Source organism: Lepidochelys kempii, chromosome 9, assembly GCF_965140265.1.
Source record: "Lepidochelys kempii isolate rLepKem1 chromosome 9, rLepKem1.hap2, whole genome shotgun sequence".
NCBI lineage: Eukaryota > Metazoa > Chordata > Testudines > Cheloniidae > Lepidochelys > Lepidochelys kempii.
In genome coordinates, this window is record NC_133264.1 from 48,582,768 (window position 1) to 48,598,402 (window position 15,635).

General features: G+C 39.5%; 1 protein-coding gene across 5 annotated transcripts in view; it reads left to right on the plus strand.

Annotated features, from left to right (window-relative positions):
* PCCB (propionyl-CoA carboxylase subunit beta) overlaps positions 1 to 15,635 on the plus strand; it is an 84,507-nt gene that overhangs the window by 11,717 nt on the left and 57,155 nt on the right. For all 5 annotated transcript variants that reach the window (XR_012160826.1, XM_073360229.1, XM_073360227.1 and 2 more), the window contains exons 4-7: positions 5,013 to 5,069; positions 5,847 to 5,960; positions 9,881 to 9,991; positions 14,704 to 14,812. Coding sequence is in view for 4 of the 5 variants with exons in the window: in XM_073360229.1 (XP_073216330.1) it covers positions 5,013 to 5,069; positions 5,847 to 5,960; positions 9,881 to 9,991; positions 14,704 to 14,812 (391 nt within the window). In the remaining variant the exon portion in view is untranslated. The remainder of the gene's footprint in view (positions 1 to 5,012; positions 5,070 to 5,846; positions 5,961 to 9,880; positions 9,992 to 14,703; positions 14,813 to 15,635) is intronic.

Genomic DNA, 15,635 nt, shown 5'->3' on the forward strand with positions numbered 1-15,635 from the left:
GGGATTGAGGATCATCAGGCAAACTTGATTGCTTTTCCAGTTAGAACAACAAAATTTGTTGAAGGGACTACAGTAGATGGAATATTTGGATTTTTCCTTGAAAATATTTTTTTTATTGAGGTATAAAATACCAGCTTTTCGCCTCTGAGGCGGTATTTTGATTTTTTTTCTCATCGTTTAGGCAGCAGTTCTTAGTGCTGTTTCCTTCTCAAACTTCATGGTACACCCTTATATCTTGAGATTCTTCAAGGCAGTCCTAAAGAAACCTCATAGGCAGCATCTTGTCTTAGTGGAATCTGTTGTAATTTAGATGGAATAATGGGACCCAAAGAGTCAAAGGTGTTAACATAACCCAGTTACTGCCCAACATTAAACAATGATAAACAAAGTTCAGGGTTTGGTATGCAGAGACCTCAGCCTTCTTTGTATCAATGTAAACACACTATTAAAATCCTTTTGACCTGTAAACAGTTTAAGCATTTGAAATATGAAATATTAAATAAGGCTTTTATTTTAGTAGCATCCCCTTTTCCCTTTCCCTTTAGCTGGAGAGTATTTAGAAAGAAGAAACCCCCTTTTTGACAGTGTCTTAAATGCTATTTAAAATGGTAATAACTGTCCTTTTTGGGCCAAGAGAAGAAGTTAGTTGAAATGGGCTGAAGTTGCTGCTGCTGTTAAAGTCCAATCTCATTTCCTAAGAAGACAAGACAAGCACACATGAGGGAGAGAAAAGAGAAGCAAAGATAGAAAATTGCAACTTTGGTCTCTGGAGTGAGTTGACTCTTGTTTGCAGCTTACTGCTGCAAAACATAGGCACAGCACATGGTCTTATAAGCCACTCTGAGACCTGGCAAACTTGTACCAGCATCGAGCTTTCATTTGCCCCTCTCTTATCACAGGTGTACAGACCCATTTTGGCTCATTGATTTTGTTGGTTCCACACTTTTTTTGTTTACCAACCATGATCTTAACACAGTCCTTGAATTTATCAGTAGGCCTTTTTATTTGGAATAATGCAAGTCTTTCTGTCTCACTTTTGCACCTTTTTCCCATCAGTATTTGTTGTGATAGGTTATTGTGACATTTTATGAATTTACACTCACTTTTCAGAGTTGAGCTTGCAATTAGGGTGAATTATGTATCACAAGATAATCCCTCTCTTTTATGAACCAGTTTTGCCTAGGATCAGACATTTGTTCATGAAATTACAATTAAAAAAAACAAAATCCTGATTTAGTTTTAAGCATGTAGAAAAAAGGAAAAGAAAAAGGTACTTAGTTATATTTTACCATTTGCAAATTTCTTATTCCAGAACTGGGATTTAGAAATTTTACTTGATTAAATATTACAATAAGTACAGTTAAGACTTTTAAATGTCAATGGAACTTAAGAGTTTACAGCTCACTTTGTTCGTCACTAATACAAAACTTAAAACTGCTCCTGTTATATGTTTGTAAGATGTTTCAGAACAACCCAGTTCTTAATTACTTCCTTGGCTGTACATCCAGGATAGGTAAAGATGGAACCACCTCCCCACGGTTTTGTTTTGCACTGCTTACATAGTTAAACCTGTACATTTACACAAACTGAAAATTTTATACACCTAATGGTTAAAATAGATTACTTGGAGAACATTTTTAGCCCTGATGACATTTTTACCTAAGTGTGTTGCCTTCCTTAAAAAGAAGCAACAAAATGGTTTTCTTTAGAACCATTTTTGCATTCATGAACTATTTGCAACACCCAAAGGAGGTAAAAATTCACCAGCTTTTTAGTCTGTAACAGACCTTGCCCACCTGTTTCGCCACCAATATTTGTGAGGACAACATGGCCATTGTAGAACTTCAGCCCATTATGGAGATATAACTTGCAACACTAGCACTGTGCTGTGTTACATGCACAAAACCGCTACAGTTATTGACATAAAAAACAAAACAGGAAAAAAATATAGCAAATTGCTAAACCACAAAACAATCACAAAACGGTTTGGTGCTGCAATAGTCCTTGGTTGTGGTGGTTTGAAATTTAATTTACAGTTAATGCAGATGGTGTTTTGTTAACAATGGGGAGAAGGAGGATTACCCATGGAGTTGTTTTCGTAAAGATCTGCTTTAGCAACTTAATCTTTAATATTTAAAACACTTCATTATTGCCACTTTTTCCCCCTTAAAAATATCTTTTTATTAAACCTTCTAAATTATTACTAATTACAGGAACTACAAACCTTAAAGTAAAAGAAAAAAACAAAACAAAGCATTTGTTTAAAATATTGTTTAAAAACCTGAACTTTAAAACAATTAACCCTTTTTTTAAAGTAAAAAACATTAACAGTTTACTTTGTTTTAAAATACTTCAATGTGTTAAACTTGTTTAAAATAAGCCTTCAAACTTTGAAACCTTTGCTTGTTTGCCAAGATGCCCTCTTCTCAGCATGTATTTACTCTTTTAGGCTTACCCAAGGACAGCAAAAATGTTGTATTAATTTAGATGGAATAAAGGGGCCCAAAGACACAAAGGTGCTAACATAAGCCACTCACTGTCCAGCATTAAAGTGTGTCAAATAAAGTTCAGGGTTTGGTATAAAGAGACCTCAGCCTGCTTAGAACCATGGCAAATACACCATTAAATGTCCTTTTAACAATTGTTTTAAAGTTCGGGTTTTTTAAAACCATTTAGTGTCCTAAGAAGACAAAACAAGGCAAATGCACAAAAGAGAGAAAAAATAGTAAAGATAGAAAATTTCAGTTCTGTCTCTGGAGTTGACTCTGAGTTGCAATCTTACTGATGAAAAAACACAGGCACAGCACAGGTTCTTATGGCAAACTTGAACCAGCATCGGACTTGTTAGGACATAGTTTTTAGTTGCCTCTTCCAGGTCACAGGCTTACAGCAGTGTTGCAAACTATAGTCTTATTAGACTCTTACTAGACAGAAGGACTAAGGAGAGGGCTAGGAAAGAAGAAAAAATAAGGTGGGCGGGAGAAAAGAACACATGGGATAGGGAAACAGTCGCACATCCCAGGTAGTGTTTGTGATTCAACTGGAGCTGGTGGAGGTGGCAAGGTCATTTAGGTTCCTTTGCTCTGGTCAGACACTTTTCAAACTTGGGACAAAAAATGTCCAGAGTCCCAATAAATGGTGGCAGCCATAATGGTGAAACTCACTCCAGTAGCCAGTTTTCTCCCCAAAGCCTCTTTCTTTAAAAAACCAAAAAAGGGGCAAAATATCCCATACCCTCATTTTTTTGTCTACCTATTCAACCTAGTTTTCAACACCCATTTTGGCTCATTAATTTTTGGTTCCACACTTTTCTTGTTTACCATTCATGGTGTCAACACAGTCCTTGAGTTATATTAGGAGGCCTTTTTTGTTTGGATTAATGCAGTCTTTCTGTCTCACTTTTGCACCTTTTCCAGTCAACATTTGTTGTGATAGGTGATTGTGACATCTCATGAATTTACACTCACTTTTCACAGCTAATCTCACAGTTAGGGTAAATTTGTAGGCCCAGTTATCACAAGAAGTCTTAATCGAGTCATAAAAGCATTGACTAAACCTTAATTCATGTCTATATTTGACAGTGAAGATAAACTATCACTGTAACAAGCCAGGCCTTTCTTGGTTATCCCCTCGTGAGAGGATGTTACCCTGCAGGATCCCAGCCTCAGTCCCTCCCCGTACTTCTCCAACTCACTCTTGGGCTCAGAACACCTTTGTCATGGGGTAGTTGTTATACATTATTATACATGTCTCAAAGACATTAGCAGTGAATTCCCATCTTGTATCTCAGACAGCTCTGTCTCAGCAGCCTTTTTCACTCTCAACTCTTTTATAGTCCCCAATCTTCCTTTAAACCGAACAATCCTTGGCTTATCCCCATCGTGCTCTAATGGTAGTCAAAGATTCAAATGAAGCAATAACACAACCAGTGGCTGCCTGCCCTGGGCTTAATAAAAGACTCATGTCCTTTCTGCATTGTTTCCCAGCTCCCCGACACACTTCTGGCTCGAGAGTCTCCATCTCATGCTCTCCATGCTTCCCTGCTTCTGGTCGCTCTCTCCTTTTTTCTTGCTCCCAAGCCTCCTTATATAGCTCCTGTTCCCAGGTGCTATCCCTCCTAAACAGGACCAGCCAGGGTGCATCTGTTCAGTCACAAGAGGACTGAGACCCTCTCCATTAATGGGGCTCAGTCACCCTGTGATAATTACCTTAGCCAGAACAGTCATTGCTGTGCGAGCTTGGGCAAGTCACTTCCCTCTGTGCCTCTGTTTTCCCTTTCCCACTTCGTCTGATTTGTCTTATTTAGGTTGTAAGCTCTTTGGGGCAGGGGCCATATCTTGCTATGTGTGTTTACATCTTGCTGTTTCCTAGTGCAATAGGGTCCTGATCACAGCTGGGGCCTCGAAGTGCTACTGTAATACAGACGGTAGTAAAAGAGGAAAAGATACTCTTGTTGAATGGGAGAGAAAATAAAAGCAGGGGGGACACAATACGTTCATTAATTATTTTTAATGTAAAGTTTAATGGTATAATACACATAAAATAGATGCCTGATGTGAGAAAAGTTGTATTTTTGAGGAAAAGCAAAGAGGCGGATTAATAATCAAGGTGGTGAGGAATGGAGATGGGAAAGCAAAATAAAATAGAATGGGAGGGGAAACACAGGTGGAAATACGTGGGATGAGTTTACTGTTCAGTAACAACCTTTCACATCAGGGTAAGGCAAGTTTTCAGGTTGATTTGAGAATTGTTTTCTACAATGAGGATACCACTGGAAAGCCTAGGCTGCATGAATCTCAGAATGCAAGGTCAGATTCTGATCCTCCATTAGTTATATGCCAGAGTAACTCTACTGTAGTTACTATTGATTTATACCAGTGTAACTGAGAGAGAGAATCAGGTCTCAAATGTATGACCCCAACATTATCTTGAAAAAACTAACGCAAGAATATAATTTCATTTGACAATTGAACTGTTTCTATGTGCAATTTTAAAATGTGTTTTTCTTCCAGGATTTTACTGTATTTGGAGGGAGTTTGTCCGGTGCTCATGCCCAAAAGATCTGCAAGGTAAACATTTTAGAGGAGAAAAGAGCAAGTTGCCAATGCCTCTCTGGCAATATGTTGTGCTACTGCCTTGAATAACCCGATCTGAGAATGGCTTGGACTCTGCTATATGTTGTTGGCAAGTTGAAAGTTGCTGTTGCTGCTTTGGAGATCAACTGGCCCAGAAGAATATATCACTGCCCTTATTCAGCCCTTACCATCGTCTATTTTTGTACAATATTTATTTTCCTGGTCAGTTCCTAATATACTTTAAATTTATTATCCACTTCTCCCTTTTGTTTGTTTACCACATGGGGTCTAATTACATGATCGTGCCATATTCATTGCATAGGCTGGGCAGTGAACACTGCAAAGCAGTGTGTACATAGAAGATAAGGCAGGGAGTTCTTGCATTCAGCACGGGTTGGATGATTCACTGTGAGGCAGGGGACCCTCACTGAACACTGACTCACTGCATGTGAACCATTTAACTTGCATACAGAATGAGACTAAAGGTTGTAACTGATCATGTAATTGAAGACTATGATAATCCATACACCAAAGGGCAGAGTTAAGGTTACACAAGTGACTTTAATTGTGGCGTTCCCTGACTTTTGGGTGGTTCCCTTTGTAACTGTATGATTTTTGTGTGGAATATGTAGTGATTTTATTTTGTTGGCGGTTTTAGTGGGGCAAATGCACATTAGTAAGTTTAATTTACCTCTGGTGATTTTCAGCTTGAGCTGGGCTGGTAGTGATTGTTCATCTTGTCTAATCAGCAGTTTGTCTGTTTATCTCCAGATCATGGATCAGGCTGTCATGGTTGGGGCTCCTGTAATTGGGTTGAATGACTCTGGAGGAGCCCGTATCCAGGAAGGAGTAGAGTCTTTGGCTGGCTATGCTGATATCTTCTTGGTAAGTGGCCTATTAGATGAGATCTACTGATGAAGCACTACATAAGATTTATTATTATTATTATACAATGGATTTTTAAATTAGAGGAGAGGAAGGGACAATTTACTAAATATAATAAAATACCTTCTGAGTCACATTAAGGTCTAGATTCCCATGTATATGTATATGGGATGTAGGTCAGAAAAGCAGAACTTTCTTTAAATGAGACTTACTCCTGGATCTCTGCTCTCTAGTGTGTTACAGGTGGAGCTAGCCTAGCTGTTAAGGCTTTTTCCTAGCTTGGCAGTGCATGACGCTCCTTAATCATCATTGTGCACATCCTCACCTCTGACTGGGAATCTAGTCAGTTTCTTCTTGTTCGTAGTTATTGAATACAAACCTGGCAAGGAGCATTTTATAGCAGACACTCTTTCAAGTGCCTATATAAACAGTAAAAGCAAAGAGATGCAGGAAGAGACATTCTGCAATACATTAGAACCACAGCGAAGACCACGGTCAGGATAGGCACCTTACTCAATGAAGGGGTAAAACAATAACAGAAAATGTGAAAATGGCAGAAGTGCTAAATGATTTTTTTGTTTCGTTTTTTACCAGAAAGGTTAGGAGCGATTGGATGTTTAACATAGTGAATGCTGGTGAAAATGAGGTAGGATCAGAGGCTAAAATAGGGAAAGAACAAGTTAAAAATTACATAGACAAGTTAGGTGTCTTCAAGTCACCAGGACCTGATGAAATACATCCTAGAATACTCAAGGAGCTGACTGAGATGATATTTAAGCCGTTAGCAATTATCTTTGAAAAGTCATGGAAGAAGGGAGAGATTCCAGAGGACTGGAAAAGGCCAAATATAGTGCCAATCTATAAAGAAGGGAATAAGGACAGCCCGGGAAATTACAGAACAGTCAGCTTAACTTCAGTACCCGGAAAGATAATGGAGCATATAATCAAGCAATCAATTTGCAGATGCCTAGAAGATAATAAGGTGGTGATTAACAGTCAGCATGGATTTGTCAAGAACAAATCATGTCAAACCAACCTAATAGCTTTCTTTGATAGGGGGAACAAGCCTTGTGGATGGAGGGGAAGCAGTAGATATTGTATATCTTGACTTTAGTAAGGCTTCTGATACTTTCTCGCATGACCCTCTCGTAAATAAACTAGGAAAATACTACCTAGATGGAGCTACTATAAGGTGGGTGCATAACTGGTTGGAAGACCGTTCCCAGAGAGTATCATCAGTTGTTCACAGTCAAGCTGGAAGGGCATATCAAGCGGGATCCCACAGGGATCAGTTCTGGGTCCGGTTTTGTTCATCTAAATCTTCATCAGTGATTTAGATAATGGCATAGAGAGTACACTTATAAAGTTTGCAGACGATACCAAGCTAGGAGGGGTTGCAAGTGCTTTGGAGGATAGGATTAAAATTCAAAATGAGCTGGACAAACTGGAGAAATGATCTGAAGTAAACAGGATGAAATTCAGTAAGGACAAATGCAAAGTGCTCCACTTTGGAAGGAACAATCAGCTGCACACATACAAAATGGGAAATGACTGCATAGGAATAAGTACTGCAGAAAAGGATCTGGGTATCATAGTGGATCACAAGCTAAATATGAGTCAAAAGGAAAACACTGTTGTAAAAAAAAAAAAAGTAAACATCATTCTGGGGTGTATCAGCAGGAGTGTTGCAAGAAAGACACAAGAAGTAATTCTTCTGCTATAGTCAGTGCTAATTACACCTCAGCTGGAGTATTGTGTCCAGTTCTGGGCATCACATTTCAGGAAAGATGTGGACAAATTGGAAAAAGTCCAGAGGAGAACAACAAAAATGATTAAAGTTGTAGAAAACATGACCTGTGAGGGAAGATTGAAAAATTGGATGTTTAGTCTGGAAAAGAGAAGACTGAGAGGGGACATGATAACAGTTTTCAAGTACATAAAAGGTTGTTACACGGAGAAGGGAGAAGAATTGTTGTTCTTAACCTCTGAGGATAGGACAAGAAGCAATGGGCTTAAATTGCAGCAAGGGAGGTTTAGGTTGGTCATTAGGAATAACTTCCTAACTGTCAGGGTGGTTAAGCACTGGAATAAATTGCCTAAAGAGGTTGTGGAATCTCCATCATTGGAGGTTTTTAAGGGCAGGTTAGACAAACACCTCTCACAAATGTTCTAGATAATACTTAGTCCTGCCATGAGTGCAAGGGGCTGGACTAGATGACCTCTCGAGGTCCCTTGCAGTCCTACAATTCTATAAGAGGGGTTTGAAATAAATATGATGCAAGTACTTCCCACATCTGAAAATACCTGACAAGTTCAAATGAGAAACAAAAAAATACAGCTTGAGAGAGTACCTCTTTATATTCAGTGGTGTATGAGTTAAACATGAAACCATTGAATGTACCACCACTATCAAAATGAAATTGCTGTGTACTATCAAACCAGGTACCATTGAACATAAAATTATTATCAAGATGAAATTACAGCTTACAATGGGATTCTGTAGAAAGAACAGTTTATCATAACACAATTCAACATGAGATTGCAAATACTAATCGTAATCCACAGTGCCCATCTGAGTATTAAAAAGTATAAGAGCAGCTTATGATATGTCCTGTTCTGGATAGGCATGAATGCTGCCATCAAAAATACGTTATCAGTGTTAAATCCATAATCAGTACAGGAATTTAAATGCAACAAAAACTACTGATACGCTGAGATTCCTGATTGCCCTGGGTCCAGGGTTGGTACAGATCTCTATTTCTAAGACCATAAGAATTGCCATTGGTGGGAAAGGCTCTGCCAACTCCCCACTGCTGAAGCCCATCTCCTCCTGCGGGAATGACTCTGGTATCTCCCCTCCGCTGGAGCATTTCCTCACCACGGGGAAAGACTTGCCGCAATGAAAGGTTCTGGAAAGGGGGAGGCACCGGGGAAAGGCTCTGGCAGTGGGGAAAGCCTTTCCCTTCTGCCTGCCCCCACAAGACTCTTTCACTGACACGCTGTAGTGTGGATGCAGCCTTCTTTTCACTGCAGCATATAGCCACAGATATCCTACACTCTGCTGATAGTGGTTAGTGTAGACGTAGCCTTAGAGTGGCAGGATTCAGTGTGTCCCTTTTTTTTTGTTTTATTTTTCCTCCTTTTTCTGTTACCTGCAGCTGCATCCTGAGCCAGCCACATACATACATTGCTTTCCACTGTCTACTGCCACCATACCCCACCCAGTATAACCCACTCATCCAGCCCTTCAATAGACATACTATAGGATAGGAGCCCTGCTTTTTGAAAGGCCTCATACAGTGTCTCAGAGCTGGGCTTCCTCGTGCAGACCTCGTATGCCAATTCAATTTTAGGCTTTTAGTGCTCATTCAAATAATGAGAAATGTGGAAACCCAAAGCGTTTCTGCTGAAAGTGTTTCAGCAGAGCCCAGCTAGTTACCCATGCCAATATGAAAATATTGCTGATGCTTTTTGAAGAGGCAAAAAGTTTTGACTTATGTAGTGGAGAGCTTGATGCCAGTATGGTGGTGGTGTAGGGAGAGGTTGTCAGTGGGGGAAGGTTGCTAGTGACTAAAACAGCTGGTCCTATAATGAAAGGTTGAGCTTTGTCCAGAATACAGGTGTGTGGATCCTGCATGCCAGAATTAAAAGAGAGGATGGCACAGAAAATTCTTATATCCATTCTTCATATCCAAAAAGGCTGTCTGCATTCTCTTTTGTCATTTCTTTATTGTAAAATTGAGTGTGTTTGAGAAAATATATGTTCCTCTCCTGCCTGTCATTGGGGATTCTTGTGGAATCTTTGTACATCTTATGACTTGCTTTTTTCTTCCCTTTGATGTATGTCTATTGGAAGCTTTTGCAGGGATGTAAGAATCAGGAGATTTTTATTATAATTGGTTGCTTCTTTTCTCTTGCAGAGAAATGTTCTGTGCTCAGGAGTAGTCCCACAGATCTCCCTCATCATGGGTCCCTGTGCTGGTGGAGCAGTCTACTCTCCTGCTTTAACAGATTTCACATTCATGGTGAAGGTAAGTGTGACCCTAAGAACCTCTCAAAGCCAACTGGCAAAGGGTTCACTATTCTGTAACAGCAACTCCTAACAAGCCTGACAAATTCACTACACCTAGCACACTGCTTTCATAGTATTTGTCCATAAAGACTGTCATATGAGGTCTTTAATAAAAGCCACAATCACACAGGTCATTAATAGCATTGTGAAATGTACGTACAAGGGATGTGTGTGTTTGAAAAAAAAATATAAAATATGTTCCTAAATGTCTGAATCAAGGCAGAGTTGACAAACAGGTTTCTGCCAGACAAAGGATATATTCACCTGTCTGCCCCGGTTCACATGTAAATTTAAGCATTGTAAGCCAACATAATGGAAGCCCCATTTGCATACAAAGTCAGCACAAGGATGTGAAGTCACCATGCAGTCAGCACACCAATGAATAAACCACAAAGATCATCTTGACTCTGGGGACAGACAATGACGTTGGGGAATATAAGGGAATGCAAAAAGACACCTATTTATCCTGCACCTGAGAAAGTAATCAGTTTGATTTACAATCATGAAAATGGGATCCCAACCAGCTTAGTTGGAAACTCTGCAAGCAAGTTTTGGGTGAGATTCATAGATTCTAAGGCCAAAGGGACCATTGTGATCACCTAGTTTGACCTCGTGTATAGCACAGGCCACAGAACTTCCCCAAAATAATTCCTAGAGCAGATCTTTTAGATAAACATCTAGTTTTCATTTAAAAATGGTTAGTGATGAAGAATCCACCATGACCCTTGGTAAATTGTTCCCATGACTAATTACTTTCAACTTTAAAAATATACTTCTTGTTTCCATCTGTATTTCTCTAGCTTCAACTCCAGTCATTGGATTGTGTTATACCTTTCTCTGCTAGACTGAAGAGCCCATCGTGAAATATTTGTTCTTCATGTAGAAATAGACTGTAATCAAGTCAGCCCTTCACCTTCTCTTTGTTAAACTAAATAGATTGAGCTCCTTGAGTCTGTCATTAGAAGGCATATTTTCTAATCCTTTAATCATTCTCATGGCTCTTCTCTGAAGCTTCTCCAATTTATCAATATCCTTCCTGACTTGTGAACACCTGAATTGTATTCAATATTCCAGCAGTGGCTGAACCAGTCCAAATACAGAGATAAAATAACCTCTCTAGTCCTACTCAAGATTTCCCTGTTTATGTATCCCAGGACCTTATTAGGTGTTTGGTCACAGCATCACACTAGGAACTCGTGTTCAGCTGATTATCCACCAGGATCCCCAAATCTGTTTGAGTCACTGCTTCCCAGGATAACATTCCCCATCCTGTAAGTATGGCCTATATACAGTAGACCTCAGAGTTACAAACTGAACCAGTCAACCACACACCTCATTTGGAACCAGAAGCACACAATCAGGCAGCAATAGAGACACACCCCACACACCCCCAAAAGGGGCAAATACAGTATGTAAACTACTAAACTTAAACTACTAAAAAAAATTAAATAGATTAAATTTAAAAAAAAAGTCTTGACAAGGAAATGAAACTGTTCTTGCACTAGTTTGATTTAAAGTAAGATGGTTAAAAGCAGCATTTTTCTTCTGAATAGTAAAGCTTCAGTGCTATATTAAGTCAATGTTCAGCTGTAAACTTTTGAAAGAATAACCATAACATTTTGTTCAGAGTTATGAACATTGCAGAGTTACGAACAACCTCCATTCCCGACGTGTTCATAACTCTGAGGTTCTACTATACATTTACATTTAGCTGTTAAAATCCGGATCAAACTCTGTCAGTGACCTGTCTTCTTCATTATTTACCGCTCCCCCAATTTCTGTCTCATCTGTAAACTTTATCAGTGAATGATATTTTCCTCCAGTTCATTGATTTAAAATGTTAAATAGTGTAGTGCCAAGGACCAATCCTTGTGGGATCCCACTGAAAACATACCTTCTTGATGACAATTCCCCATTTGTAATTAAATGTTGAGACCTATCAGTTAGTCAGTTTATAATCATTTTAATGTGTAACATGTTCATTAATCCAAATGTCATGCTGTACCTAGTCAAATGCCTTGCAGAAAGCTAAGTATATTACATCAATGCTGTTATCTTTATCAACCAAACATGTAAACTCATCAAAAAAAAATCAAGTTACTTTGACAGGATCTGTTTCCCATAAGCGCAGATGATTTGCATTAATTACATTACCCTTCTTTGGTTCATCATTAGTCAAGATGAGACTGCTTTTGGACAGATGGTTAGCATGTTAAAGTTTAGTCTCTAGAAAGCATATATTGATTTTGTTTTATATGTCATCCTTCTGCTTCCAGTATCCTTACGATCTCATAAATCTTAGCCTTTTGTGACAAACTTGTGTTTGTTTTCCCTGTAAATCTATCTCAGTGCTGTGATGTTATATGGGAACTATTGTCAGTAAATCAAACAAGCTGGTGTGTACACTGTCCCCTTGTGAATAGCAAACTTGGTATTTCTGTGAGTAGGCACTGATGGGCTGGATATCACAGGGGAATGCTTCAAAGGAGCTCAGGGAGTGGGATGCACCTACTGCTAACCTGCAAAGAAAAGTGAGGTCTAGCATTGCCCTCAGGACATTGCTTGGGTAGCTAGCAGGCTGTTGTTGTCAGGCAGCTGACACCCAGTTAAGCACCATCAAGTCTCACACTGGAGGCAGGGCGGGCACCAAAGTTACTCACAGTCTTGGGCACCCTGAAAGAGCACTGCAGTGGGAATACAGCATCTGTTGATAACATGGAGCAATCTCATCTAGATTTAGAATCATGGATGTGCTTTCATCTTTGGAACATCTTAGGAACTAGAATCCCCTACAGAAACTTCATATAAGAGCTGCTAGCAATGGCGTTATGCCATATTTTAAATAAAGAACACTTGAATATTTTCCCCAAAAAGCAGTTTTATGCTTATTTTTTTGCATTGGAAATATACTGTCTTCCTTGGGTCTGTTGGATGTAGATTGAGAGCTTTCGCAGCCCTTAAATAAAGGGGTTGGGATGCTGAATCTTTAACAAAGAAAGTTTTTTCCCCTAAAATAGCTATGTAATTCAGAGGTTTAAACAATCTAAATAACAATCATTTCCCCACTCAATCAGTTGTACCAATTTTTCTAAGGGAAACAAGTTCTGAATATTTTTACATTTAAAAAAAAAACAGAAGGAACTTTAAAAAACTTTCCAGTTTCCATCTATACAGTAACTCCTCACTTAATATCGTCCCTATTAACATTGTTTTGTTGTTACATTGCTGACCTATTAGATAACATGCTCCATTAAAGTTGCACAATGCTCCCTTATAATGTTGTTTGGCCTCCTGCTTTGTCCACTGCTTGCAGGATTCTCTGGAAGAGCAGCCCATCTTCATAGGGGCTTGGAACCAGGGTGGGCCAGCAGCCCCCCTATTAGCGCCCCTAAGTTCCCTGTGATGGGCAGTTCAGGTGTCTAGGTGTCCCTCCCACTGCTGCCCTGCTTCTCCTGCCCTCTGCCTTGGAGCTGCTCCTGGGAGCCTCCTGCTTTCTGTGGAGGGGGGAAGAATTGTGCTGATGTCAGGGTGTCCTCTCCCGCCCCCCTCCCCCTCCCCCCCCCCTTCCTCCACAGAAGAGGCGAGGAGGGACATGACAGGGCTCAGGAGGGAGGGAGTGTGCTGGAAGCTGCTGTTCTACTTAAAAGGGCAGCGTACTTAAAGGGACAATGCTCGTCTCTGTCTCACACGCACACACACGGTGTGTGTCTCTGTCGCACACACATGGAATCTTCTCAGGCTGGTGGCAACTCACTGACTGAAGCAAGGCCAGGGAAGAGGCAGCTATTTGGGTGGGGTCTGCTGGGATTGGGTTGGAGGAGGTGGGGAAGGAGAGAGATGATCTCCCAAGCTTTCCTCTGTATTTCCAGAAGCAGAATTTTGGCCCTGTAAAGGGCTGCAGACAGACACTTGTTATAGGAGTTGGTTACATCTAAGATCAATAGTAACTGAAAGCTATTAAAGAAAAAATGTACTGTCTCTTCTGTTGGTGTGCTTTCTGCATTTGACTATACAAGAGACATATTGAAGCTGGCAATACACATGTACAGAATTAGGCAGTTTTTCTAGCTGAAACTTTTGTGTGGCTTTCACAGAAAAAGTAGGTATTTTACTCTTCCAAAATCTCCTAGTCTAGTACTGACGAGACTTTATTTAGCTTAGTTTGGGACATAAAATAATTGCACTGTTGATGCAATTGTGTGTAAACCAGAATGAACTTTTGTCCCAAAATTATTTTTCTGCATGAGCTGAGAAAGAAACTGTGCAGACAGGTAAATACATCAAGAATAAAAGATGTGGGAAAATGCCAAAACTGTAGAGGCACTGGAGTGCCTTTGGATTAGGGATGGGTTTTGTTTTTCACTTAAAGTCAGGAATTCAGTCTCAGGCTTCATTCTCTGTCTTTAGAGAAAAATGCAGAGTACTCTATCCAAATTAACAACACACAATCTGTGGGAAATGGTTACATTTTCTGGGGATTTTCAACTAAATATGTTGTTTAATTAATCTTGACTCTAAAAAAACGGGACCTTGAAGAAATTTCTTCTCTGTTTCACCTTTTTTCATATCCCTTTAGGGAAAGTATGAGAGAGGAAGAAAATCACCTATATTTTTCTATCAGTGAAGTGCTGTTGCAGCTTGGAACTCACACTTCACAGTCTCCTTTTTCAGGACACATCCTATCTGTTCATCACTGGCCCTGATGTAGTCAAGTCGGTTACCAATGAAGATGTTACCCAGGAACAGCTTGGGGGAGCAAAGACACACACTGCAGTATCAGGTGAGAGCTGATGATTTTACTTCGTTAGCGTATGATCCAGTTTTCCAAACTGAATGAATCAGCAGTTTCAGCATAGATGTTAGAACTACTTTTTCTCACTAGGAGCCCCCATGTGAAATTCTTCACTAAAGGTTATTGGGTTTGGGGCACTGGATTTTGGGCACTGAATAACAGTAATTATTTTTGCACTTTGTAGTATATCCATGGAATAACAACTACTAGAAGTGCATTGAAGGTTTTAAGCAAGAATAATATGATGCTTTCACACATGAGGGGGAGTTTATATATATTTTCAAGCCTTTTAAGTCATTTTAACTCAAGACTATAGAGTGTTTTACTGCATTATGGTAGCAAACCTGTGGCTGAATTTGCCATCCCTTTCCAGCATTTCTTTTCATTCCCTTCTAATGCTTCTCTTGCTCTTTTGGAACAAAGTTACCTATGCGACATCTTGACTTGGAGATGACTTTTAAAAAAAAAAAAGAGAGAGAGAGAGAGAGAGACTAAACAAAATCTGGCTAGCAGGAGTTTTATGGCTGTGAAAGTCTAATTTTTTGTTTAAAGAAAGAATGCTGAAACAAAAAAGAAATGTTGCCATAGTTACAGTTGAAGCTAGTTCTTCATTTTAAGCTTAATTTTGTCCCCCTTTCTATCTTTGAGAAAACTGAAGTAAACCCATGTGAACATGTCTGTGTGAGATGATGCTAGAGTTAGGTATTTTAAGGGAAGCTAAGGGGATGTTGGACAAAGTAATTTTTGGAGGTGTGGTTATTAATATTTTAATAAAATTATCCATTCTTAGAAATTGTCAAGTCTCAGAAGC